The sequence below is a fragment of the Lemur catta genome, chromosome 18 (assembly GCF_020740605.2).
Source record: "Lemur catta isolate mLemCat1 chromosome 18, mLemCat1.pri, whole genome shotgun sequence".
Classification (NCBI taxonomy): Eukaryota; Metazoa; Chordata; class Mammalia; order Primates; family Lemuridae; genus Lemur; species Lemur catta.
This window is the reverse complement of record NC_059145.1, coordinates 16,290,085-16,314,655: the sequence shown is the minus strand read 5'-3', so window position 1 is coordinate 16,314,655 and position 24,571 is coordinate 16,290,085. Positions and strand designations below refer to the sequence as shown.

The 24,571-nt window shown below is 33.9% G+C and overlaps 1 protein-coding gene across 2 annotated transcripts in view; it reads left to right on the top strand.

The window, feature by feature from the left end:
* Positions 1 to 24,571, top strand: part of CNTN6 (contactin 6) — a 278,170-nt gene that overhangs the window by 233,617 nt on the left and 19,982 nt on the right. For both annotated transcript variants that reach the window (XM_045530967.1, XM_045530968.1), the window contains exons 12-16: positions 1,400 to 1,527; positions 21,036 to 21,211; positions 21,573 to 21,690; positions 22,335 to 22,493; positions 22,822 to 22,971. In XM_045530967.1, coding sequence (XP_045386923.1) covers positions 1,400 to 1,527; positions 21,036 to 21,211; positions 21,573 to 21,690; positions 22,335 to 22,493; positions 22,822 to 22,971 — 731 coding nt within the window. The remainder of the gene's footprint in view (positions 1 to 1,399; positions 1,528 to 21,035; positions 21,212 to 21,572; positions 21,691 to 22,334; positions 22,494 to 22,821; positions 22,972 to 24,571) is intronic.

The window sequence follows — 24,571 nt, the reverse complement described above, 5'->3', positions numbered from 1 at the left end:
ATCTACATATTAGAATAGTTGTGTTACTGTGTCAATAGTGGTATAATTCAATTATAAATGTAAATTGGTATCTGGTAAACTAGACATTTCAGAAATTAAATAAGGTATCAAATGTCTATTTTGGAGGAATATTCTAAGACAATGGCTTTCTAAAAAATCTGATTACATGCCATGGAATATTGTAAACCCAGATGTGGCCTTTTCTGCTCACTGATAAGAGGATTTGGAATTCATTATTAATAATAAACTCAACATCAGAAGCTGGTCTCATACAAATTGTAGTTGGCTGATATTCTCTGTGTTTCAAATTGGGTAATTAATTATATTAGCTACATTTCATGTTATACATATATTAGAAACAATGACATATTTGCAATACAACAAATGCTATTTTGTTATTGTTAATGAATGTGACATGCATGCAAATTGCCTTGCCTTTCTTTCCTATAAAACTATAGTCAAAAATTAGTTCGTTTCTCTTATTTTGGTGTCATCTTGACTATCCACTATTGCTTTTAGGACTGTGTTTTTAGAAGGTTGATAACTAAATTTGTAAGACATAAAATATGGAAACCCAAAATTGGGCAAATGTTTTTATTTTTCCATTTTTTCTCTCCTCTTATAAAACAAATCTTGAGGTATTACCTGATTACGATGACACTCTGGTGTTTGCTTTATTTTTGAGTTTCAGAAAAAAAATTAATATGGATCATTTTATGAAAGATTAGAACTTCTTAGATAGATATCTTTTCATTGTTCACTATATGTTTTAGAAATGTTTAATTCAGTGTGACCCATGAAGGCTTCATCTTTCTACTCCTCTCTTTTCTTCTTTGAGGGAATATAATACATAGTAGACACAGTCCTTTGGCAATGGAACCATTTGGATAGTTCTTTCAACCCACCAGCACTGGCAAATACTGTCATGGTTCAGTGCTCTGTTGTTTGGTCATTGAAAATGCTACACAAGACCACACTTATAAAGACACAGACTAAACAATGTAGAAATTGGCTTGCATTTCTCCAAAGCCAAGTTCAATTTTCAGCGGCAAGTAGACTTTTCAAAAGACACAGTAAATAGTTACATTTTTTGTCAAGCAATTAAGCATTTACAGCACCAAGCACTCATTTGATTTTTGATGTGCATTAAAATCCACAATGATAATTCAAGTTATAGTACAATAATTATCAATATGGTGTCACAATAAAAGCAAATCCCATTTATTCTAATATGTAGATTCAGAGATTGCTCACAAGAACAGAATAATAGAAAAGAAATAAATTCATATTACCACATATATCCATGATTTTTAGTGATGTTTTAAAATAAAAAATAAGCACTTTTGATTTATCAATATTGAAAAACCTCACTTCCACTAATTGTATATTTTATTTTTAGAGTGTTTCTCTTGGAGGATGGTAGCCTCAAGATATATAATGTTACCAGGTCAGATGCTGGATCATATACATGCATAGCCACAAATCAGTTTGGCATTGCAAAGAACACCGGCAGCCTCATAGTAAAAGGTATTTTATTATCTTCATTTGTGTCTGATCAACATTGGGAACATGCATGCATATCTTGATTTCTGTTATAGCATCAAACTGGATCATATTTTATATGTGAAATATTTGATTTCACGATCTATATAAGAGATTCATTACTGTACTAACTAATAGCATGCACACTTTGCCAGTAGGATACCATGGTAGATGTGAATACTTTGGCAGTTGAAAATTCTGTCCGTGTATAATTAGACAGAGTTAAAACTTACACTTGAAATATTTGAATTGTCACAAGTACCTTGGTGTTCAGGCTGTGGACCTGTTGATAAAGTCACTGGATAATATTTGTCTTGGTTAAATGTCATTCAGAGTTTCTCACTTGTATGAAATATTTACATGTATATAAGTCTACCAGATATGTAACTGCTTCATTTATTCATATAACTCTAGGTACAAAACTAGTGAAATGTAGAGTCTCTTACGTATATTGTAATAAGTAGTTCTTTTCAAAGAGAAAGCAATTAAAATCATAGTATTTACATGAAATCATTATAATGTTCCCATCACAGTAAACAAATAAACTCATACAATTTGGGATAGTTAAACTGTATACTCAGTTTTTAAGATTTTTAAGCTAATATCAATCCAAATGTTTCCACATTTATCACCAAGGGACATAATTAGTATTAGAAATGCCTATTCCCCATCTTTGCTACTTTATGTTATAGAATCTCAGCTCATAAACTAGCATTTTTACTGGAAACCATGTCACTTCTATCATTTCATTGCCTCCTGGATGATAGAAATGACTGTTTTGATAAAGCAGTTTGAGTGGCTAATTAAGCCCAAATGATTAAATTCAGCAGTTGGTACCTTCTCATCTTTTCTATTAAAAAATAAATATATTCTATAAAAAGCAGTTAGCCGCTACACTTCACCTATCATTTAAAATGTCTCAAGGAAAATAAACACCCACCTTTAAGCCTGGAAGATATTTCTGCCAACTTGTCTCGAGCCTATTACATTATGTCGACAATTGTCTGTAGCACTCTGGGGAAATGTGACTGATAAAACTTGATATGTCAAAATCCAACCAGTGTGGCACATTTTGAAAAACTTCACTTCCTTAAGATTGTATTGTCATCAGTTTTTGAGACAGAGATGGACTTAGTGTTTCAAGATATATAGTATGGCTATATTTAAGAACAGGGTATTTCTCCAGCAAATTTTTGGCAATTCGCGTATACTAAAAAATGTGACTGCTTTGTATTTGAAGAAATCTCATGTTCATTAAGGGGAAAAAAGATTGATTACACCATTTTACATTAAGGAATTATAGGTCATATGCATTAATTTTATTACAGAGGAAGATTAAAATATGGTGAAAGATATAAAGGCATTGCAATTAAGACTTCCAGGTATGGAAAAATCCAAGCGGCATAAAATATGACATAGAAAAGATAGAAGACATCAGTAACAGATATGTAGATTTTTGTTATTGTTGTTGTTTCTTAAAGCTTCTATAGAGTACTGGTGACCTGTGCTAGACCAATTATTTTGCTATTAAAATACAATGATAGGGATCACCACTCCGGAGGCTAAGGAAAAAAATAGTTAATGGCAAGATTGAACTGAATGAATAGTTTCTCTTCCTCAAATGTTTCTTAAACCTGTGGCATCATGATACTCACTGTCACCAGTAACTGATGGAAGAAAAATAAAAAGTGAAGACTTACAAAAATATTAACTGAGAAACTTGGAAGACACTAAACTGTGTTCTGGATATAACAACTGCATATTTCAGATGTGTTCTCTAGCCATGTTTTCTGCTAATTAGTTTCCTACTTCTTATGATGGAAATAAGATGTTCTACATTTTCAGATATTCCATAAAACATATCACAATCCCCAGGTACTCTGTTCACAAGTAAAACACTAATTTTAAAAGATTGCACAGGTTAAAAAAATAAACTGATTGACATTTTTTTGTCTATTTCTAGTGTTTTTTTGCTGAGGCTGTTGAAACAAAGTTATCCCACCCTGTATTCCTGGTTAACTTAATCAGTCCCAATCTTTCTTCTTCCGTACGCTTTTCATCTTCTTACAAACTATATGTCTTTCTTTCCCTTCTGGAATAGAAGCATAAAGAGAGCAGGGATCTTTGTTCATTTTAATTAATGATAAGCCACAAGTCCTAGAACAGGATCAGGAACTGTATGTGTCCAGTAAATATTTATTAGTTTAATGAAAGGCTATTATCTTGTACATCTTACTTAGTTCACAGGGATAATTTTCATCCTGACTTCCTTGCTCTAAAATCTGATAGTTGTCCAGCTTTCTTCTTCTTTTAAGAAAGTGAAAAGACAACCTACAAAATACGAGAAAATATTTTCAAATTATGTATCTGATAAGTGTCTGGTATCCAGAATATATAAAGAACTCTTAAAACTCAATAACCAAATACAGTAATACTCCCCTGTCAGTGGTTTCGCTTTCTACTGTTTCAGTTACCAAGATCAGCTTCAGTTCAAAAATATTAAATGGAAAATTCAAAAAATAAAAATAAAACAAAATCTGACAGTTGTCAATTTTTCAGGGTTTAAGCTTCTTAGGACATTTTGTGAAAAAGAGCATTAAAGTTAAAAAAAAAAATCTTTAAGAAGCTTTCACTTTCCCAATGTTAGGGTTTGTCATTTTATATTTCTAATAGACATCGACATGCTCCCTCTGCTAAGAGAGGCAAGCATGAACCTACATGAAAATCCAAACAACTTGAGGGAGAGAACTCACTGTTCTGGTATTTATAGCATAGTGTCAGAGGATAATTTACACATCCAAAAGGCTGATATAACTGATGTCAATATGCATGATTATCAAGTTATTTTCAAGTATTTGTATCTAATAATGGGAAAGAAATTTTGTTTGTTATTTTTTAACATTCATGAAATATCCACATCCCAATTTAAAGGGATTTTGAGGTCATTTGCTTCTTTGCCATTGACAAGAACCACCCTGTGCATAGAAATATATACATACTCAATTATGCAACTACATAAATAAACAAAATGATAAATGTGTAGACAGTATCAATGAAAACACTTTTAGAAACTTTGCTTTATTATTGATCTGTAACATATAATCTTTTTTAAATCATGTGACCACTGTGCAAGCACAGTTCTAAGTCTATTGCTAGCATGTCTTCTTAACTAGACTGCTATCTCTAATGCCCTTTAATGTAGTAGTGTGGAAATTGTCACAGCCAAGGAATTGTTATTTTACAACCTACAAATTTGAAGCTTAGTCTGGGAAAGAATTATAGTAGTGTGCATTGATTCAACCATTTTCTTGACTAGTAAGTGTATCGTCATCTGGTTGTTAAGATGGTTTAATATTTTTGTTTGTGGTGGGGGTGGCGCATAATGACAATGACATCTGATTGTCATTACGGAGTCAAGTATAATTTTGTTTCTCAAACCAAAACCAGCATATACTGACCTTAACTGTAATGGAGTGGTAAGGAGCAAATGAGAAATTTCAGCAAAGCTGATAAAACAATCATTTCTCTTTGAATTTACTTATCAGTCTCAGTCATGCAAGAAATGTTGCTGTTAGATAACGTGTAAAAAGATAATAGTTACAAGAGTTAGATATTTTCCAGCTTAGTTTTTAGCTGATATGGCTTATCTGTGTTAAGAGGATTCTGAAGTTATCTGCACTGTATGTTGGAAATTTCTATTTCCCTAATACAGCAGAGCAAGGCAATTTTCCATTCGAACGTTGTGAGTGCAATTAGCTGCAGCCTTGCCAGAGCCTCTGAAGATGCCCAGTATAATTTGAGGACATGTTCCATAGGCACAAACAGGAAATCAAAAGGAAAGAGAGTTTAAGTGTTTTCATTTTGGAGGATGGAGATTAAAATTACAATGTGTACATACACTAAGAGGTATATGAAAATCACATAAAAGGGGAAATTATTTGATCTGGCATTTGGAAAATTATTAAAAAGCAGAGTAACAGCAGGCTATAAAAATGATCTTGTTTGCAGGCAACATTTGTTTTTGTTTCCCCACTGGAGAAGTTTTGGATGTTCAATTATAGGCCTCATTGCTTCAGCATTATTTTCAACTGAAATGTCGGAACTTGGAAAAGCATATCTAATGTGCAAATTAAGTTTATTGCTGCTCATTTAGTTGTTTATTCTTTGTGATAGAAGTCTTTATTATACCAGCATACAGAGTGGCCTATCCATTTTCTCCAGCAGAATAAGAATATTCTCTAATATGGGTCCACATTTACTAAGAGCAATACCCAAGGTAGGTAGATAATTGTAGACTTTATGGCTTTAAAAGGCAGTTTAAAGGATTTGAGATATCAAGCCCAGCTTTATCGAGAAGCCCAGCTTGATTAAGCAAAGCAAAAGTACAATTTCAGAGACGCGGCAAGACATACTGGAATACATTCATCATACTGTAGCTGGTGTTTGAAAACACTGGAGAAGTCTCCCAGTAGCGCTAACATCTCCCCCAAAATGTTCAATTTCACACCCCAATTTTCTAGAAAGAATGATTTAAAGCATTTTGATAGAAAGAAGAATTTGACTTAAAAATCATTGATGGTGAAAATTATTTTCAAGGTGAGAAAATATAGAATTGAATTATTATACTGGTCAGAATGAAATTGTCTTTCACCTTCCAATAATGAAAATGAGGTTGAGTGAATATTTGAGATTTGAATACCATAATCTCTTCAAGTAAAAATGTGAAAATGAATAAAAAATGCATCAATTTAAGCAAGCCCACAAATATCAATGTTATTTTGGTCTTCATGACAATTTAGCTTATAGTCTTTTAAAAAATGCAGCACATAGCATTCAGATTAAATTTCCAAGTATGTTAAGCAACTGAATTTTTTCCTTAAAGTATATTGTATAACATATAATGTAAAGAATGGATATTAATACATTATATGTTTTACCAATTTTTTATTCAAAAAATTTTTACTGCACAGATTAAAACTATTCTTGGTCAAAGTTTTATTTTGTTCATTTTTAATAAAAATATGGTGTGTGTAGCTAGTAGTTTATATCAAGTGAAACAGGCCAGACACCTAAGAGTACCTACTACTTCTGAAAGTGCACTGCCTTTGTAATTATATTAACTGGTTGTTACTAACCAGCATGGAACTTGAAGAGTTTGTTTTTATTGTTATTGATGCTGTATGGTTCATTATCATTATTAATGACCACTTATTAAATACATACTCTGTGCCGGACACTATGGTAGGTGCTTTATGTATATCATCTCATTTAGTCTTCAGAACAATCTTTTGAAGCAGATTTCATTATCTTCATCTTACACAAGGGGAGATTTAGGCATAGGTTGCTCAAAGGACTTGCCCAAGGTCCCTGTATTAGTAGGCAGCAGAACTTTTGTTTTCCTTCATTTTCATCTTCCAGCAAATTTATATATTAGTAAATTCGTAAGACCATTTTATGTGACATTGTTGAAATTCAGAGGGAATGAAAGTATAGTAACTTGCAGATATTAATACTTCCCCCTAGTTACTTCAGCTTTCATTCATTAGAGTTTATTTATACATTTTTCATTTCATATAAAATTTATATATAATAAAATACATAAATCTTAAGTGCACATTTACTGAATTTTGGAAATTGCATATGTAACCCAAAACCACACAAAATAGAGAAAAAATACTATCACCCTGTAACTCAAACTTTTTCTCATGGTCCTTCTTAATCCCAGTCCCTACTCCACTTCTAGAAGCAGCCACTGTTATGATTTTTTCCATGCAAATGTAATCTCCGTGTGTATTTTTGTGTCTGCCTTCTTTCACTCAGAATAAACCAATAGCTATCCTGCTCCTATCTTTTATTAGAAATGAAGAAAACCTCAACCAATAAATTTACTCTGCAGTTAAAAAATACGTATCAATCTTAAACTATTAGGTATGTTTATCTTCACTTTCCCTTCCAAACCTGCACACATTTGTTCTCACTTGTGTCCTGACTATTTGGCTAGGAATTGGAAGTTCAGTCATTTTATCTGGACTCCATTCTCACCCTAAAAGAATTAATTAGGCTACTCTACTTCTTAGGCATTCTGTCTTTAAACTTGGTCAGTGGTCTCTCGTCCTCTAGTGCCATTTTTAAGGAATGAAGTATGTCATTAAGATGTAAAAGATTCCCAGAAGCAAGTTATGTTTTCAGTCTATGTATGGATCCTGAATACTCAAGCAGGCAGGTAACAGATGCTTTCAAGTCCGAAAGAGAAATGGGGTTGGAGGATGCAGAGAAGGGGAAAACTAATCAGATAAATTGAATTCAGCCTTATTTTCCTTTCCTGGCTTTTATTTTCTCATATTGACTCTCTTCATCCCAACATAACATATTCAGAAGAAAACATCCTCTTTCTACTAGGTCCTATAGCCAGGCAAAATAAAATTTCATAATTCCATCCCCAACACTACAGCAGAAGTCTTCAATCCTGTAATTTACTACAGCCCAGCCTAAAGTTACAGTTGGAAAACAGTCTGAGTGAACGCTCCTCTTTTAAGAAATATAAATATGATGCCACGAATATATAGTCATTGCCTATTATGTACTCACAACTTTAAAACAGAGTAGTTGTCATATCTAATTTATTAAGCAGCATCTGCAGTGCATACTCTTTTAAAATAGATGTCAGGCCCTGTTTTGATTATTTGTTAGTATAAAAGATCTGTGTTTATATTTTACATTATTATTTGCTAGGAAAATATTTAGTGTATCTTGCATGATACTTAGAAAGGAAATGTTTTCTCATTTAGACATCTCAAATTTTGGACAACGCTTTCTCTAGACTGGTTCTTCATTTGTTTCTTTTACTAGGGGGTTCTTGGTAGTCTTTTAATATTTATTCTAAATCATTTAAATATTGAAGTGGAAGATAAATGGGTAATGGTACCTTCAGGTAAACTGGAATATATTGACCATGATAACTTTATGCATTGAAATGAAATTATACTCTGCCTGTAGTAGAATATGGTAAGTGTTGAATGCACATTTTAATTTATATAAACACATGTCTGAGCAGATAGTCTTGCATTTGGCTAAGAGGATATAAAACATTCTAGTGTTATGCACTGTATGTGCAAAGAGGAAAAGTATATTGCATAAAGACTAAACATCATTCATTTCTGGCTTGCTACATGTGGAGAAATAAAGACTCCATCACACGAATTTTCTTGTTTATTTGTTTTTCCCTCTCCAAGGTTTATTTCAGAGTATTCACTTTGATTTTCCTGTGTTTGCTTTCCCTTCTTTTGTTTGTTTGCTTAGTTTCCTATGGATTTGACAATAATCCATTCCCCAAGTCTGTCTTAATTGTCTCCCTTCAACATCACCCTGTGTTTGTATGTTGGAGCTCTGTTGCCTAAATACCATGCCTTTCTCTTTCTTAATATACTTTCTTATTTTGTAGATTGAATCTCCTAATGGGGTTTTGCAAAAGAATCCAAGAGAGATATAATTTTTTAAAAATCTTTCATGTTTGAAAATGTATTTTATGCTTACATTTGATTGACGGTTTAGCTGGAAGTAGAATTCTAAAATCATTATTCTCCAGAAATTTTGAGCTGTTACTCTGCTCTGAAAGCTAAAATCATTTAAATTTCAGATCTGTTGTTTGTGACATCTTTTCCCTCTCTCTAGAATCCTATTTCCTCCAGTGACCCACAATTTCAAGATAATATGCCATGATGTAAATCAATCTTAAACCATTAAACTAGGCAGTTAGTAGGTTTTGTCACCCTAGAAATTCATTCCCCTTGGTCCTAAAATATTTCCTTGAATAATTTAATATTTTACTCAATTCCTTTTCCTGATAGCTCTATTATTTAAATGTTAGATTTCCTAAACTGGTACTCTAGTTTATAGCTATATCAATCTACACATATATATGCATATTTTTTATATATACATGTGTGTGTGTATGTGTGTGTGTATATATGTATATATATATACATATATACACACACACATATATTTTTTTCTCTCTCTCTCCTAGTATTTATTTTATAGCTATATCTAACCCCACTCACTTGGTATCTTATCCAGTCTTATGGTTTTAAATACCATGTATAAACTGCTCCCAAACTTATATACCCAAAGCAGTTATCTCCCCTTAATCCCAAAATGCAACTGCCTATTTTATTATCTTTGCTTACAAATTTACTATACCCTAACATTGAACTCCTGATTCTTACTCCCAAAACTTGCTTGTACTGTAGTCTTTCCCCACTATATTAATGACAGTCTATACTGACAGTTGTTCAGAAAAAATCTTTGAGGCCATTTTTTTACTCTTTTCTTTCTTTCAAACCCCATATCAAATTGTCCAGCAAATGGTTTCAGCTTCGAGAATCATACAGAATTTAACCACTTGGCATCACTTCAATTCTCAAACTTTAATTTAAGTCACTACTGGCATCTCTTTCCCAGAGTATTGCTTTAGCACAGAGGTGGTCAACCAATGTGATTTTGTCTCCCGGGGGCATATGGCCATATATACAAATAGTCTTGGTTGTCACAACTGAAGCGTCTACTAACATCTAGTAGATAGAGGTCGGGGGTCCTGCTAAAAATCCTACAGTGCAAAGAACATCCCCTCCATACACACACGCCAAATCCACCCTCCTACACACATGCAATGAAGAATTATTTGGATAAAATGTTAATAATGTTAAGATTGGAAATCTAGTTATAGCTTCGAAAGTATTTGTCCTGATTGTTTGTCTCCCTTCTAGAAGCTGGAATGTCCTTATTAAAATGTAGATGAGATTTTGTTACTCTTATGACTGAAATCCTCTAATGTCTCCTCAGTTCAGTTTCGTTTCTTTTGTTTGGTATTCATACTGATATATACCTGCCAGAAGGTAAGAATTCATTACTAATTAAATGGTTTTGAATAAATGATTGAATAAACAATTAGAATGTTTCTATGTTAAGAGTTTCTACTTTGGTCCAAAATAATACTGAGTTCTTTTTCCAGCTAACATCAATCATAATATTCTTCAAGCTATTAATGTTATCTAAAAACCTACTGATAAATGGCCTAAATATTTCCATCAACACGCTTAATCTATTGTGAAACATTAATAATAATGGGGAATTTTCTGTCTTGACTAGTTGAAGTAATTTTATCATACCAACCTCCCACGGATGCCAACCACAAATATTGTTAAAATATTAAAAAATAAATAAAAATAGCAGTTTGAAGGAATAGTGACAGTAGCCAAAGTGTTTGCAACATGAGGTGGAATATCTAGAATAAAGAAAAAGCACAGGTAGTTGAGCCCAACATTTTCTGCTGTTTTTCTCCTCCAGAAATTTGCCAATTCCTAAGCAATATGAATCAGGAATGCAAGAAATAAAACAGAAAATATCTTAGCATAAATTTCGGTAGTCTCACAGTGCAAGGGAGACAAAAATCAAAGCTCGGGATAAACCAAATAGAATGTAGTCTGCTAAATAACTCAACAGTGAGTCAGGACACCCAAAGGACCATGAAAAAATAAAACAAAAAAACCCAAAATTGATCAGTACTTAAAATGACTGGGATCCTGACTCAATTGCCTGCTTAAAAAAAGTGAATCTTCCTGGGGAAAAATATAACAAATACATCTACATTTTTGATCCACAATGTCTGGCATTCAATAAAATATTACAAGGAATAGATAGAGCCAGGACCAGATTATCAAAACCCAGAGAAAAAATAGAGAGTGGTTAAGAGGTCACAGCTTATAGAAATATTGCAGTTCTTAGACCAGGGCTATAAAATAATTTGATTAGTATCTCCAAAAAAGACATGACAAGATAGAACATTTCAAAAAGGAAATGGCATCTCTTCTAAATCTATTGGAAGTTCTAGAACTGAAAATTGCAAAAGCTAATATTCAGAACACAGTAAATTGTTTTAACACCAGAATAGATATAGCAGTGTGGTCTGAGACACCAAAATAGATGCCCCTTTATCTTAACTAAGACAGGCCCCTAAGGTGAAGGAAACAAAAGTTACCTATAGTTGAGAGTTCACAGCCTGGCTGACATGGCAAATTTCTAACTTCATAAGACTATGATAAAATCTACACCCTTGCTAAAGTCTCTAACAACAGGAGCTATCAGGCTGATTTACAACCTATACCGCTATAGCTCTGATTGGACAGAGGATTGGCCTTACAAACATTCTCATAGACTCTTGCAGACTTTAAGCCAGTTTCAGCCAACTTATAGATACTGTCCACAAACTGTCTTTGTGTTCTATAGTTCACCTTCTGACATAAAGACGCAAATTCCACCTCATTTTAATGCTAAAATCCTGCCTCAAAGTGAACATGGGATGTATATAACATACATGTTTACCCATTCACATGTATTTGGCTCCCCTCATATATATATGTATAGTTTCTCCCCCAACCTGCTGAATGTGTATGATACAGGCCCTGCAAGACATAAAACCCAACTTATCTTTCCCCTCTTCAAAAAAAGGCACCTTCAGCACATGCCAGACACTGTCTCTTCCGGGCTTGCAAACCAATATCACCAATAAAGCTCTCTCTTTTCCCATTTAGCCATCTGGTGGTCTTTTGGATGACGGAAGAAAAGAGAATCAGTAAAGGGGAGAATGTGTGAATAGTAAACATCCAGATTGCAACACGGAGAGAAAATACAATGGGGAAAAACAGAAAGGAACATAAGGATGGCATGGGAATATAGGGAATAGCTTTAATATATATATAAAATTTTTGTTCCAAAAGGAGAAGACAGGATACAAAGAAAATTAGACATGTGCAATATTTGGAGAAATATTTGCCAGAGATTTTTAAAAACTGAAAATGACAACAGCCATCTGATTCAGGAAATTGTATGAGCCTCAATTTGAATAAATACAAAGGAAAGCTTAAATAAGCACAAAGTAGTAAAACCAAGGGAAGGAAACATAATTCACATAAAAAAGATAGATTATCTTCAAAAAAACAACAAGGCTGGCAGTTGATATAGCAACAGAAAAAAGAAAACCCAGAAGACAATGGAATGACAGTTTTAAAGGACTGAAAGACAATACCAATAAGAATTCTGTTCCCAATAAAAAAAAATCCCTTGAAATGAAGACAAAACAAAGATGGTTTCAAATGAAACCTGAGAGATTTCTCCTTAATTTAAAGAATTTTATATATTTAAGGTATATGACATATTTTGATATACATATACTTAGTAAAAAAGGTTCTTAAAATCAAGAAAGTTAACATATCCATCTCATCACAGTTATCTCTTTTGTGTGCCTGTGGTGAAAACAACTGAAGTTGAAAGTCTTAGCAAATTTCTAGTAAATGATACAGTGTTATTAACTATATTCATCATGCAGTACATTAGATCTCTAGACTTATCCATCCTGCATAACTATAACTTTGTACCCTTTGACCAACATCTCCCCATTTCACCCACCTCCGCACCCCTGGTAACCACCATTCAATGGTCTGTTGCTATGTACTTGACTTTTATGTATTTCACATGTAAGCTAGATCATGCAGTAATTTTCTTTCTATGCCTGGCTTATTTCACTTAGCATAATGTCCTATAGGTTCATCTATGTTGTCACAAATGGCAGTATCTTCTTTTTTAAGATTGAATAATATTTCCATTGTGTTTATATACCACAATTTCTTTATGCATTACACTTAGGTTGTCTCCACATCTTGGCTATTATGAATAGTGCTGCCATGAACAGGGGCATGCAGATATCTCTTTGACATACTGATTCCATTTCCTTTGGATATATACCCACAAGAGGGAGTGTTGGATCTTATGGTAGTTCTATTTTTAATTTTTTGAGAAACATCCATACTATTCTCCATAATGGTTGTACCAATTAACATTCCCATCCACAGTACATGAGACTTCTCTTTTCTTCACACCTCAGCTAACACTTACCTCCTGTCTTTTTGATCACAGCCGTCATGAAGTGTGTCAGGTGATATCTCATCACGGTTTTAATTGGCATTTCCCTGATGATTAGTGATGTTGAGCATCTTTTCATATACCTGTTGGCCATTTGTATGTCTTGTTTGGAAAAAGTCTATTCAATTTCAGGTCTGGACTAATAGAAATGCTAATGAAGTTCCTACAGTTAGAAAGAATACGATATCAGATTGAAGCAGGTATATAGAAGAAGAAATAAAGGACAGTGGAAAGGGTTAATATGTTAATATGGAGTATAATTTGAGATATCAAGGAATTAGGAAGAAGATCAAATTTTCAAAGTATTTATATCTAGTCATCACAAGTAATGAGAGAAAATATCAGAAATTTTTGTCACCTGTTTGAAGTGCTATTTATACACTAGTTTACTTTGTATTGGTATCTTAGCAACATATTCTATAATGTCATAGATAAATGAAGGCAGAGCCCCATATTTGTACAGAGGGAAAAGAGACTGATAATTTTTCTTATACATTTGTCCATCCTTTGAGAGTAATTTATAACTTCAGAAACACCTTTGCAGTTACTATTCTGAAAAGCAACACTGAAAAATTATCACTCTTGGAGATTTCAACTGAGTGGAAGGTACAGAAGAAAAACAACAACAGCACAAAAAGAGTGACCAAAAATAACATTTTCTGCATGCTCAGGTGAGACCAATTGCACATTTAATTGCCATTCCCTGGCTTCTGAAAATGTGGTTAGAGACCATGCTATGCAATAGTGCATTTGGCCATTGATATAGAGAACCAGTCCCATTTGTGTTTAAAGAAATCATTCTAAACAATTCTGACATAAATTTTGACATAATTAGTTTCCATGTCTGCTGGGGTCTTCTTAACTAAAGATGCATTCTGGAAACATCATTGGCTATTATGACAATGTGAATTTGAGTAAAGCTGTTCATCAAAAGCATCATGTCACATATTCTACTTCTTTGTAAGAGGATTGCTAGATGAAGCTGTTTTCATATAACAACGTTTACTTCACTGACAGAGATTGAAATGGTAAACATTAAAATTTTATAACTTTATGAACTGTTCATGAGTGTTTGTCACTTCTATTTAGGGTGCTCTTCAAAGTAGTCAGTCTTTGTCACTTTAGAAGCTGAACAGGAAATGTTCTTCCCTATTCTGTATCTAAATATTCGCTCTCTCCCATCATTTTCTTCCTGTGTTTTACTATTACTAAAAATTACAAACACACAGAAGTAGGGAAAACAGTATAGGGAACTCCCATGTGTACATCATTCAGGGTTGGTAATAGTCAATTCATAGACAACTTTGTTTCATCCATATCCTTACCTACTTCTGTAACACCCACCCCAATTATCTATGGGCAAATCTCAAACATCAATAATTTAATCTATAAATATAGCAGAATCCATAAATATATTAGAGAATTATTGTCCTTATAACAACAAAACCAACTTTCTTGTCTTAAAAAACTATCAATCTTAAATTATTCAGAATTCAAATTTCCATGATTGTCTCATAAATATGTTTGTGTATATGCATATTTATGTTAAATAGACACACCTATGTTGTATGCATGTTTGTATTTGTATGTGTGTGTGGTGTGTAATCCTCTTCAACTACAAAAGCAACATTTCCAAACATCGTTCTCAGAAACCCTTATATCCCAAGATATACTGCTACTTATATACAATACTCTATGTATTAAGATTTGTTAAATGGATTAAAAATATTCCATATTCTATCACATATTGTAAACTTTGATTTAAATAAGCTTTTAAAGAGTATCTTTAATCTAAGAACTCTCAGAGTTTCTAATATTTTTAAATGTCCCATGAAACTCTAAAAGCAGATATAGTATACAGAATTAATTACAGTTAAACTCAGAACTCCATCTTTACATTTTGTAAGTATTACTAGCCAATAACATTTTACCGGATATGACTTTTTCCTGGATCCACGGCATTAGAGAATTTTGCACAACGTATTTTATATAGTTTGAATTTTCCTGATATAGAAATTTTAGATTCACATTGAAAAACCTAAGGCATTATTTCTTAATGCATGGTCCCCGAACTAACTACACCAAAATCAGCTGGAGAAGTCTGTTAAAAGTACATATTCAAGAGTCCCCCTGCCGACCTACTGAATCAGTATTTCTGGTGGGAGCCAAGGAATTCACATTTGAACAAATTCTCCAGGAAATTTTTTTGCATGCTAAAATGTTAAAACAACTGGACCAGACTTTCCACAAATATTTAAGGAATATGCAAGAAGAATAAAATGATATGAAATATCAAATTTTCACAAAAGATAGATTGTAGTATAGTCAAAGTCTCTCCTTTTTAATTTGTTACTACTCAGGCCCTAAGGATCTCAGTTATCTATAAATACCAAGAAGTATTTTGGTGTCAATGAGCCTCAAGTTACTGCCCCTCTCTGCTGTATATATCCACTTCTAGGAAAGGAGTAGAACGTATTTGTGTCTGTGCAGTCCCCCACCAAGTGGTCTGAGTGGTTTGGAGAAATCTCTCAGATGCTTGAGTTGCTTAAGAATTTAAGGTGTATGTGAAGGACAAATTAATGGACTAAAGTCAAGTCCCTGTTCTTTCCCCACAGTAGCGTGAAAGGTTTTGCCCATTTCTGCTGCTCAAGCACCACTCTCCAGTCTTGGCAAGTGTGATTTTTGTCTCTGGGGGGTGTTCATGTTGAGGTCTGAGCTGCGGCTGTGCATGGTTGTCGAAGTGAACTCCTCAGGCGGCAATTAGTGGCCTTGTGGCTGTTAGAGGGCCACCTACAGAGGACTGGGACAGGTCTGCATGTGGCGTGGGGAGAGGATACAGCAGTTACAAACGTTCTTGTCCAAGCGCCTATTCACCCACATGGAGGGGATGTTCCCACGGAGAGCTAGCTGTGCTTTCCCTTTTTCTGCATGGCAAGTCTGCCTACACTTCTTTTTAAATATGTTCCATTTTTCACACTGCAGATACTGGTATGTCATTATACCAGTCTTCTGCTTCACATTCCAATGGTTCCCATTATTTTTCTGCAAAATGAGTGCATTTCTTTTTTAAAATTTTTAATTGACAAATAATAATTTTGTGTATTAATGAGGTACAGTGTAGTAGTTTGATGCATGTTTATATAGTGGAATGATTAAATCAAGCTAATTAACATATCCATCACTTCACATACTTACTTTTTTGTGATGAGAATAATTCCAATCTGCTCATGTAGCTACTTTGAAATATACAATACATTTTTATTAATTATAGTCACCATGCTGTGCAATAGATCCCCAAAACTTATTCCTCCTGTCTAACTGAAATTTGTACCCTTTGAACCATCTCCCCATTCCCTATCCCTCCTTCACTCAGCCTCTGGTAACCACCGTGCCACCGTTTATTTCTATGTAAGAACACATTTCTTAGTGTGGCATCCAGAGATGATTTCATGGACATGTAACACAGTCACACAGGGCCCTGTGCTAAGGAAAGCCCTGTGCTTTGTTTAATGTTCTGCTGTGACTGTCTTGAAATTCTAAACCCTTTTATTTCTCAACTTGTGTTTTGTAAGTGAAGGTTCATGGGACAATGGAGCACGTGCGTGGGCAGGAGATGTGCTGGGTGGCAACACATACACATGGTTACGGTTCAGCAGCTGCAGCTCATGCACATGCAGGCTCAGGCCGGAGGACCCAGCAGGCAGCGTGCATGCATGGCAGTTGGTGCAGTATGCAGGTGTGCACAAGTATGCCTCGTGGCAGTCAGCAGAGCCGGAGCCCAGAAGGGGTGGGCACGTCAGGCAGGACCTGGGCCCAGATGGATGCAGGTGATGGGGTCAGCACCAGCAGAAACTGCAGGGGAAGGAGGGACTCCAAAACCAGTCAGCACCAGGATCCAAGGTGGAGGGGCCAGCTTGCCCATCTGCCCCCAGAGGCTGGACTTGTGGCATTTGCAGAAATATTAACTCTTCAGCCTGGGCACCAGGATGGGAACTGTCAGTGCTCAGGCAATGGATGTTGCCAGCAAATTATTACAAGATAAAAACATGCCCATGGACATTGCTATAAAGCATATCATATAGTTATTCAATTTATCGAAAGAGTTTAACATCCATGATTTTGAAAATTTCTGCAATATTGCAAAGCTAAATCTACAGGCTTAGAAATAAAATCAAACTTACAAATTATTTCATTTAATGGATAAAACCACTATTTTTACCTGAAACTTCAGGGGAACCGATTATTAATGAATTCTTTCTTGTAATGGAAGATGCACCAATGGAATGTATAAACAGGCATTTTGAATCATGAAGTCACTTACAAATCATGAAGTCATATACAAATCATGAAGTCACTTTCAGTTTCTCATACAACCTTACAAAGTTACAGCTTTTGTCAGAGAAAACAATAGGATTCCATTGTATATATTTATATTTAAAATTAAATTCAGATTTGCACAAAACACATTTGTGTGAAGAGTTAAATCGTTTTAGAAAAAAATTGTTCCATGAAAATCATCGGCTCTCAATGTTCTAGAATTTAGATTTCAAGTTAATTTATTAGAAATTTATGCTAATATTACTGAAATCTGTGAAGTGCTCTTAATGTTTTCATAAAAGTTGCATCAGCAGAAAGATCCCTTGCAAAATAAAAACTTATCAAAAAGTATTTGTGACCTTGCATTTGTCAGTAGCAACTGATGTTACTACAATTGTATCAGTTGAAAATGAAGTCGCTCAAAATATAAATTCTGTTGTTCTAATAAACGAATTGGCAGAAAAACCAATGAGAAAATTTTATAATCAATCAAGATATAACTTCAATAAAATATTATTATTTATTGTATCATATAAAATTATGACACCAAAAGTGTGTATATGTTTTTAAATTTTTGAGTGTATGTTGTCACTCATCCAGGATTATTATCCCTATTATATTTTATAATTAATAAAATATTTTAAAAGTAAAGAAGTTTATATTTAGTATTGTTAATGACACTTTTTTCCCCTGCTTTTCGAAAAAGGCACACCACATTTTCATTTTGTAGTAGGATTCATAAGTTACGTAGCTGGCCTTAAAGACACCTAAGGCTTATGTCTTGACTGTGACCAACCTGCAGCTTCATCTTTCCCGCTCTCACTCCTGTATTACTCTCTGACTCATGCTAGGTTTTCCAGAAGAATGGCTGCCTTGCATCCACCAATCAGGGTTCTTCTTCACACACATCCTTTCTAAATTGTCCTGCCTGCATAGGGAATGCAGTTTCCTCCCCTCACCTACTACCTTTATCAAGCTCACTCCTACTTACCTTTTACTTCCCAGCAAAAACAGTTCTTTCTCAATAAACTAAACCTTCAGGGTTTACCAGTTAAACATTTTAATAGTATCACATACTTCTAATATATGGCTCTTATCACAATTGTAACTATATTGATTAATATGTAATTAATGCCAGCCTCCCTCTGTAGATTATATGTCTGTGAAGGCAGACACCTCATGTTTTTAATTTGGTGCAATTTTTTTCCATTTCCTTCACTATTGTGACTCCAGTACTTACTAAAGGGTTGGACATATGGTAGGTGCTCAAAAAATATTAGTTATAAATGAATTAGCTAGTGAAAAATGTAAGCACCATAAATGACAATATAAACATTTCTTATTTGTGAAGTCTTAGTCATTATTACTCTACTACTGCCCATGAGCTGTGTAGATAGGTCATAATTTGTCTATTTTTGCCACTGCATGTTGTCATAAATGGAAGGAATGGCTGTCAATTTTAATGTTTGAAAATTACTTTAATTGCATGATCTAAAACTTTAAATCTGGGCAGTTTTGCTCTGCCAACACATCCAATCAGCCAACTCATCCTCCTATAAATGCAAATAAGACATTTGTGTGTTTTTTTTTTCCAGAAAAACTTCAAGAGGAAAATATTTTCTCTAGTCCTAAAGGATTCTCTTGAAATGTTGAATATCATTTACCCTTATTTTGTGGGGGAGATGTAAAGAAGGCTTGGAATAAAAAATGAACGTGCTCCAGAAAACCATTCTTCAAACTTCTTTCTAGAAATAATTAGAATAAAAAAGTGTGCAGCTAATATATTAATAATAAGGGGAAGAGTATTTTTTAAAACTGAAAACACATCTAATGTAGATTAAGAGGTAGATTTTCCTCCATTTTATTCCAAAATATAACCTATGCTTTTATTTTTCCATGGCTTTTTTTTTATCAATATGCAGCTTAAAACCCAAAATTATTACTTCCTATTTTCTACTTCCAAATATTTATTAAGAAAACAAATTGTAATTTTTTAAAAATATTTGAATAATAATTAAACATTCTATTGGTAAAATGCAGTGCATATTAATCCATCTGGACATACAAATATAATCTGAATGTTTGTTTGGTTTCTTGAGCAGAATGAAGAAGCCAGAAGGAAATGAACATTTTAGGCCATGTTTTAGAGAGTAAAACTTTATCTTGTGAAAGAGACTCATCAGAATCATTTTACTATTTTGAAACTTCTTCATATGCAATTTTTTTCAAAATAATTTGCCTAAAGCCTTCATTCTTAAATATAAATCCTTTAAAACATTTTATTCTTGATGAGATGGTAAATATTTAAATCCAAATGTTTATCCAAGGCTCCTTTATGGGTACTGAGTTGTGCTTTTAGTTTATTGTCAACACTCTGGAATCAAAATCATTTATTTTGTTGTAAACAAAGCAGTCAAAAATGATCTATTATTGTGAATCTCTTTTAATCAGAAAAATGTAGGACTCTCCAGTACAACTGGAACACTGTTGGGATTGTCCTTTGAAATTCTGGTCCGTGAAATGCTACAACTTGTAGAACAAGTATTGACACTGAGACTGAAATTTCTAGAGGGAAGGTTTCTATGAATTATGCTTAATTCCAAAATTGCAAAATCTGAATAAAAAGGGAAAACTTCCAGCTTCTTTATTCATGTTACATCTTTAGTTAAAATAAAAAATTATTACCAGAACTATGTCAAAATAGAATATGTTACATTCACACTCTTAAATATAAGCGTGTGATTATCAATCTCTATATAAACTGTGGTGGTTATAATCTTAAGGACATAGTTCATTTCATCTCATATTTTGTGAAGTTAACATAGACTATTTGTAATTCTTACCGATGTGTCAATTGTAATGTGATGACTGGAATTTCAAAATAAAGAGAGAACAAAGACAGTGTGGTGCATTCTATATATATGGAATGCCACCTTTGGAGATCTACAGTTTTCTGTAAACTGTATCCATATAAAGAATGAATAAAACTATGTATTCAATGATATTATAAGTAACGCATGACACTGATAATAAATACAAGATATTTGAAAAAAGAAAACTGAATTTTTCATACTGGATAGAATAGAACTCCAAGTGGCATTTATACAATTTCAAATGGTTGTGAAATCATTCAAAAATATGTATTTTCTAGACATATGCTAGCATTTTATAAGCTTTGTGAAGTATTTTTTTCTCAACAGAAAGGACTGTCATTACTGTCCCACCTTCCAAAATGGATGTGACAGTTGGTGAGAGTATAGTCCTACCATGCCAGGTGTCCCATGATCCAACCATTGAAGTTGTATTTGTATGGTCTTTCAATGGAGATGTCATAGACTTAAAAAAAGGAGTGGCCCATTTTGAAAGGATTGGAGGAGTAAGTTACTGAAATTTTTTTAAGTGCTTAATAAAATGAATCAAGTATTTTACATGAATCATCATCTTTCATATTTATTCTCCCCCTCTTTATTTGCATAGATAATCACTGTCTGTTTTTGAAGCTGCATCTGTTTTTGTTTTGTTTGATTTTATTTTATGTCTTTCATAGAAATACTTGTTTTCTAGATGTAATTATAATAAGGGGATAATTAAAGGGATCAGATACAGGAAGCACAATGATACTAGTACATCTTTTAATTTCTGAGTTATTTTATATTTAATATTTATCTAGCTGTAAAAATAGAATAGGACCTGCTGTGTGATTATATTTTTATCCATTTCTCCCTTTCTATCTGCAGGAATCTGTTGGGGATTTGATGATAAGGAATATTCAGCTAAATCACTCAGGAAAATACCTATGCACAGTACAAACAACTCTAGAAAGTTTATCTGCTGTTGCTGATATCATTGTTAGAGGTACGCATAAAAGGTGAAAAAATGGCCACATTGTTTATTCATAGTCAAAATGTTGGTGTCTAAATGGTAGATCTTTGAGGAACCACATCATGATAAGAAGGTGAGATAAAAATCATATAGTTTTTTTATTTTCTAAACTCCAAAATCCAGAGTATAGGTAGTATAGATATGAATACTGAATTGAGTAGGTTTTATCTGTTTATAACGAATGGTCAGGCTCAGCAAGCAGTGTCACTTCCTATAACTTAGCCTTGTGTTCTGTTTATAATAAATCCTTCTTGTCAGAGCAGGATCTAATCCACATACTCCTGTAGTTCTCCATGTTAGTTACATTTGCTTGAGTTAGATTTTGAGAGAGGAATTAAAGAGAATGATTCTCAGTTTTTGAGATTAGCTTCCTATCGGATGATATGTAACCATCACATGATTGGCATTTTCTAATCTCTAAAGGAAGCATTTCTAAATTAATATCTTATCCTGTAAGCCGAATTAATAGGACTTTATCTCTAATAATGTGCTACAAATACATTATGGTCAATAAGTATTTTATTTTCTAAGCATAACAGGTAAAAATAAACCATCCTTGTCTCAAATCAATGAATTTAATTATCTCTAATATAGTCATCATAAAACACTTTTTCAAGGTCCACCAGGTCCTCCGGAGGATGTGAAAGTCGAACACATTTCCAGTACTACTTCTCAGCTAAGCTGGAGACCAGGCCCAGATAACAACAGTCCCATTCAAATATTTACTATTCAGACGCGGACACCATTTTCTGTGGGTTGGCAGGCTGTTGCCACAGGTTAGCGTCACAAAGTGTTTTCGGATAATTTTCTAATACTATACTTTTTAAGTTAGTATTTTAATAAATGTAATCTAATGAATTTTTTAATAATTGCCTAATTTTGTATAATTATTTGTTTTTGACAAATGTCAGTTTAGGTGCCTTATGTGTCCTGTTCTTTTCAGTTCCAGAAATTCTCAGTGGTAAAACATACAATGCAACAGTGGTTGGCTTGAGTCCCTGGGTGGAATATGAATTTCGTGTGGTTGCTGGGAACAGCATTGGGATCGGAGAACCAAGTAAACCATCAGAATTGTTAAGAACTAAATTGTCCTGTTCTTTTCAGTTCCAGAAATTCTCAGTGGTAAAACATACAATGCAACAGTGGTTGGCTTGAGTCCCTGGGTGGAATATGAATTTCGTGTGGTTGCTGGGAATAGCATTGGGATCGGAGAACCAAGTAAACCATCAGAATTGTTAAGAACTAAAGCATCAGGTAAAGCATCAATGTCTTCTAAAAACATGGAAGATCCTTTCTGTTATAGTTCTTAAAGAAAACAATTAAGAAGCATTTTTATGGGTCTTGCAGCATTTTTGGCTCAAAATCAGAGACAGTAAACCAATGACTCTCATTTTTCCATTTTAATGTGCACAATGCAAGGTCTATTTCCCCCAAGTAGTAGGCTCAATAGATATGATTACCTATAAGCAGGCATGTCAAAATATGAGTTTTTCAGAGGCTATGTTTATGTCCCATCTATTTTCGAGCCAAAATCCAATAGAGTATTTGTAAATTTGTAGATGCAAATGAGTTACCGCTTGTTTCATTAAAATGTTGTAGCCAAGACTTAATTGAGACTCTGTTGGTGCAGTCAGCCATACATTTTCATCTATTTCTCAACTCTGACCTAGTTGCAGCTTCATTGAGCAATAGTATAAATTCTTTTCCATGCAGATGAGGTAAATCCTAAGCTCATTTAACAGAAGCACTAATTGAGCATTAATTGGTTCACTGAAAAGCAGAACACAAGTGGAACCTGACTCAGAAATCATCCCTTCTTAAGCTTTTTTCAATAGGTTCCTCTTTGTTCCACTCAAATTTTCACATCCAGGGTGACATTTGATCTGCCCACTGTATGTAGCTCACAAAGTTCACATTCTCATTCAATCACATAAATGAAGGATCACTGTGTTGTGGCTGACTTAGTTAACAAACATGAACTACCTCAATAAAGTGTGCACAACTGTCAGATGTTAAAAATCAATTTTTATACTAAAGACAATGTTGTATTTTTGTCATGGGATTGAGGCTAGGAAAGAAACATACTTAGCCACGTGTGGTGGCTTGTGCTTGTAATCCCAGCGACTTGGGAAGCTGAGGCAGGAGGATCACTTTGAGGCCAGGGGTTTAAGAACAGCCTGGGCAATATAGTGAGACTCTGTCTTTAAAAAGAAAAAAGAAAAACTACCCGGGTATGGTGGCATGCACCCATAGTCCCAGCTACTCGGAAGACTTAAGCCCAGGGGTTTGAGGCAACTGTGCCCTGTGATCCTGCCACTGCACTCCTGCACTCCAGCAACCTGGGCCACAGAATGAGATTCCATCTCAAAAAAAAAAAAAAAATACTTTACAGCGATATCATCAAGGTAAATCATGCTAGAAGTTTTAGAGCTGAGAGGAAACTCTTTCATTTTAAAGAAGAGGAAAATGAAGATGAAGATGTTAGCTGGTTTTGTCTGACAGAGCCAGGGTTTGAATCCAGACCTGATTTCGGCACCCAGCATTCTCCAAAACAGTGGGTCTTAATCTAGATGAGCAATAAATTAGCCCAAGGAAGTGTGCAAATACAGAAATTCCTAGGCTACCATATACTCATTGGATCAGAATCTCCCAGTGTGACCCATGACTCTGGATATTAGCTTTAGTTTCTGGTTGTTTGTTTATAGCTGATTTATATTTTGGTAGCTTTGGACAGAGCTTTGACCCAAACTCTGAAGTTCTTATAGTAAAGTTTGTGTGCCACCTTCTACTAGTCATTAACACTCTGTTGTTTCAGTAGCATAATGAGACTGGTGGTATTCATACTGATTCATGT